Source organism: Fukomys damarensis, unplaced genomic scaffold (assembly GCF_012274545.1).
Source record: "Fukomys damarensis isolate Sample0158 unplaced genomic scaffold, DMR_v1.0_HiC HiC_scaffold_13, whole genome shotgun sequence".
Lineage (NCBI taxonomy): Eukaryota > Metazoa > Chordata > Mammalia > Rodentia > Bathyergidae > Fukomys > Fukomys damarensis.
Window position 1 is genome coordinate 747,299 of NW_022900925.1, and position 3,816 is coordinate 751,114.

Below are 3,816 nucleotides of genomic sequence, written 5' to 3' on the forward strand. Positions count from 1 at the left end.
TCAGGATGCTGGACAAAAAGCCACAGCTCTACATCAGCTCATTAGTCACAAGAGCAGCTGACTCTCATCAGTGCAGCTGTAACAGCTGCTAAGCTTGAATGTTTCGAAGGTAAGGTGTATTAAATGCCTTGTCAATATTTCCTTTTATTATTTTTTTGGTGGTGGTACTGAGGATTGAACCCAAGGCCTACCAGAATGCTAAACGCGTACTCTACCACTGAGCTACACCTCCAGCCCTGATTTAGGCTGTTTTCACCTTCTGATGGGCTTCTCCGAAGGTAAGTAAACCCTATCTGTCTCACTTGAACTACAAATATTTAAAATGTTCTATTGAAGTCATGAAAAGGTTTCTGAACAAATGCAAAAGAAAGTAAATAATTAAGAATGGAACTCTGTGCTAATTCTGGAAAAGCAATAGCAGTTAAGGAAGTGACCCCCTGTAGTTTAATCATTTGCTTTTAGAAACTCACAAATCGCTTACAGAGGGAGCAGGGTAAGGAAGTTAGGCCCGCCTACCCGAGTATTCTGCCAATGAGGAAAGGAGGAGGGGATTTTGTATAAGGAGAGGAGGAGTTAAATTGCTCACTGAAATTCCTCTGGTGGTGTCAGTCTGTTGGGTTGGCACCCCATTCTTGCAAGAATGAGGAATTGTCCCTAAAAGTCCATTCTTTGGGTGTAGACAAGTGAATGCATTTCTCACACACATCACTGAATTCTGACATATATTCTCACTAAAATTCCTATGAGCAAGACTAAAAGGACCCCGAGGAACAGGAGCCCTCGCCGGAGCACCAGCTGTCTTCCAGACAATTTGCCATTGTCTCTCGTGTGGGTGGGCAAAGGTTGTTCTTGGTGTATCTGTTGTTCTGACAGAGTCTCCTCTTTTTTTTCAGTATCTCTCATTAAAATCTCTCCATGGTTTTCAGGACTCACTGTGGGTGGGGGAAGGAACTTAGTTAGCAGCTTGAAAGAAATTTCTTTTCATCTGTATAAAAGATTATATATATATATATATGCACTGGTAGCTAGGAAAAAAACTGGGAAATAGTTGCTACAATGAATAAAAGAAATTTTGTTAAGAAAACTTTTAGAACTCAGACACTTATTTTGAGGGTGGAGCTGCTGCCTCTTTTAAATCACTGTTATTCCTTCAAAATTTTTGTTTGTTTCAGGTATTGTGTTCAAGAGAAAACCACAAGGAACCACTTTTTGCTCCTTATAATCCTAAACTCTCCACCCAGGACACATTTGCATCATTTTTTAACATGAGTGGCATGATCTCACACTGAGCATGCTCAGGAATGTGCCTACCTTAATGTGTCACTAGGAGTCTCTCCACGATGAATATGAATAAAATTTCTCTAATGAAAGACCCATCCATGTTTCCTTTCAGAGAGACACTGTTTTGGGAGTTATCCTAGGACGGTCTTTTGTCCCCTGGTTGTGCCTACTGGCTTAGCACTCACCAGGGAGGCAAACCCACTGTGTTCCATTACAATTATCTCAGGGTGCCTCCTCGCTCCTTCACAAACCACTATTTTCTGCCTGGGTATTCTGGGTGAAAGAGCACCATACAAACCCAGCTCGCTGAACTTAAAGAATGAAATCAAGGAAAGAAAGGAAGTAGTTAAAGAGGAAGTGTTTATTGGAAGAAACTCACTCCTGGTGGGTAGTTAGAAAGGGTCCTGAAAATGTGTTTGCTCAGTGGGCTCTTTGTCCAGAAACCTTTATGGAAGTTTAACTACCTGCATGGCTTGAATTAGCTCTTAATTCAATATAGGTGGAAGTGCTATTTTCTTTTTTATGCTGACAAGCCTGACTCCAGCTTGGGCCCTGTCCCTTCCAGCTGCCAATTCATGAGCTAAATAGTTAAACTGCTTCTCACAGGGAAAGTTTTCAAAGGGCCAATGCCCATGGAATAAGCATTTCAGAAGGAGCAAACACAGGGGGAAAGAAACTAAGACATAAATCAAGGTTATTCACAGAACTGAGCAAGGATGTGAGCCTTCAGATCCAAGAGCCTACTAAGTACCAAGTGGAACAAGGATTCACACCTACATTCAGTCTCATGATGCTTCAGAATAGGAATGTTATGGCTTGTGTCCAGATGCCCTCCCAAAGCCTCGCACTTTCATGGTGCGTTTCAAAGGTGGCTGTATCTAGAGTGTGTGATGCTGGGATGAAAGGTGTGTAATTACTAAATTAGTCCACTGATCAGCTTGGCATACCACTCATGACCAGTTAGCAATCTAGGGAGCCCAAAGGATTTACATTATAAAGAAGTGTTGGGGCTCAGAATATACTACCCAAAATGTGACAATAAGTAACAAGAACATGCTACCCCAAAGTAGACTTCTTTGATGTGTTTCAAGCTGGTCATTCTAATCAAATGCAGACAATATGGCTCTGAAATGCTGTCCTTTTATAAAACAAATGTACATCTATCAAGGAAGTCTACATTCGTAAAAGCACCAGTCTCAGGAAGAGGGCTGCTCTTGACAACTGTTATCACCAGGGGAACTTTTATCTATACAACAAGGCCACCTCTTTTGACAATCATTTCCTCCCCTCCTCTTCGCATAACTTCTGTAGTCACCACTGCCAGAAGCCCCACACTCTTTCCTTTCTGTAGTTCAGAGTGCTATATAAGTTTGAATTATCTGACCCTTCTTTGAGTTTCATATTTTGTGAGACTTCCCTGCCTCAAAATGTAATTCAATATGGTTTTCTCCTGTTAATTTCCTTGAGTTGACTTAATTTGTAGCCCAGCTACAGAACGTAGGAAGTTGGAAGGAAGCCATTTTTACCTCCTCTACAGGAGTAAAAGAGTCATATGACTAGCTGCCGGAGAAACTGAGAATGTAGAGGAATTACTAAATAGGGAAAAACATTTGTATAATGTTCATTAGAAGCAGTGGTTCAAAAAATAATCTACTTAAGGCAAGTGATGTGCAATGAGGGACCCTACTAAAACAAACAGGCAAATGTCAGTTTCTCAGATGTGGTCCATGCACAGAAACACCACATATTTAGAAATGCCTGCAGCCCAACACAAAACAAAATTATAAATGTATGAGGTGATGGATATGCCAGTTACCCTGATCTGAACTTGCACATTGTATACATGTATCAGGAGGTCACACTGTACCCCACAAACATGTAAGATGATGTGTAAAATAAAATTTTAAAATATATTTTAAAAGAAATGGCAGCAGAATACTTACAGAAGTACCATAAAATAGAACTGAGGGCCCTTTAAATCACCTGTGGTAGCACGGAAATGTATGGAGTTGACTCACAAACTTTAATTCAATTAACATCAAAGTGGGTGTCACTTGACTTAATTTGCTTCTCAAACATTGGTGTTCTGTTTCAGTGGGAGCTCCAGCAGCCAATCTAGTCCTGTCCCCTAGCGGCCCCTCCTGCCACACCCAGCCAGCCTGCTCAAAAGTGACACTTTTATCATACCTGAGTAATCTGGATCCTGAGAGGCAGTAGAATTCCCACTCGGGGCCATATTTACCTTCAAGTTGGCATTGACTTGGGCCTAGAAAGCAAAAGGCAGAGTATGTCCTAGAATCATTATGTAGTTGTTAGGATATTTTAGGTGACCACTTAGCTGAAAAGTCAAGCCATTTTCTTTAATTGATACACAGAGCTGAAATTTCTCTAGGTCACCATGGGATCTTCTTTTAAAAAGACTGAAATGGAAGGGATGGAGATTTAGCTCAGTGGTTCCAGCACCTGCTTTGAAAGCCCAGGGACCAGAGTTCGATCCCTGATACCAAAAAAAAAAAAAAAAAAAAAAAAAAAAAA

At 40.9% G+C, this 3,816-nt stretch overlaps 1 protein-coding gene across 2 annotated transcripts in view; it reads right to left on the reverse strand.

The window, feature by feature from the left end:
- Nucleotides 1–249: 249 nt before the first annotated feature.
- The window catches only part of LOC104858049 (multidrug and toxin extrusion protein 1), a 39,322-nt gene continuing 35,755 nt past the window's right edge, over nucleotides 250–3,816 (reverse strand). Inside the window, exons 16-17 of one of the 2 annotated variants that reach the window (XM_010618145.3) lie at nucleotides 3,469–3,547; nucleotides 250–932 (exon numbers count right to left, since the gene is read on the reverse strand). In XM_010618145.3, the coding sequence (XP_010616447.1) occupies nucleotides 706–932; nucleotides 3,469–3,547 (306 nt within the window). In that variant the 3' untranslated portion in view covers nucleotides 250–705. The remainder of the gene's footprint in view (nucleotides 933–3,468; nucleotides 3,548–3,816) is intronic. The other variant, XM_033762751.1, reaches the window with a different exon arrangement.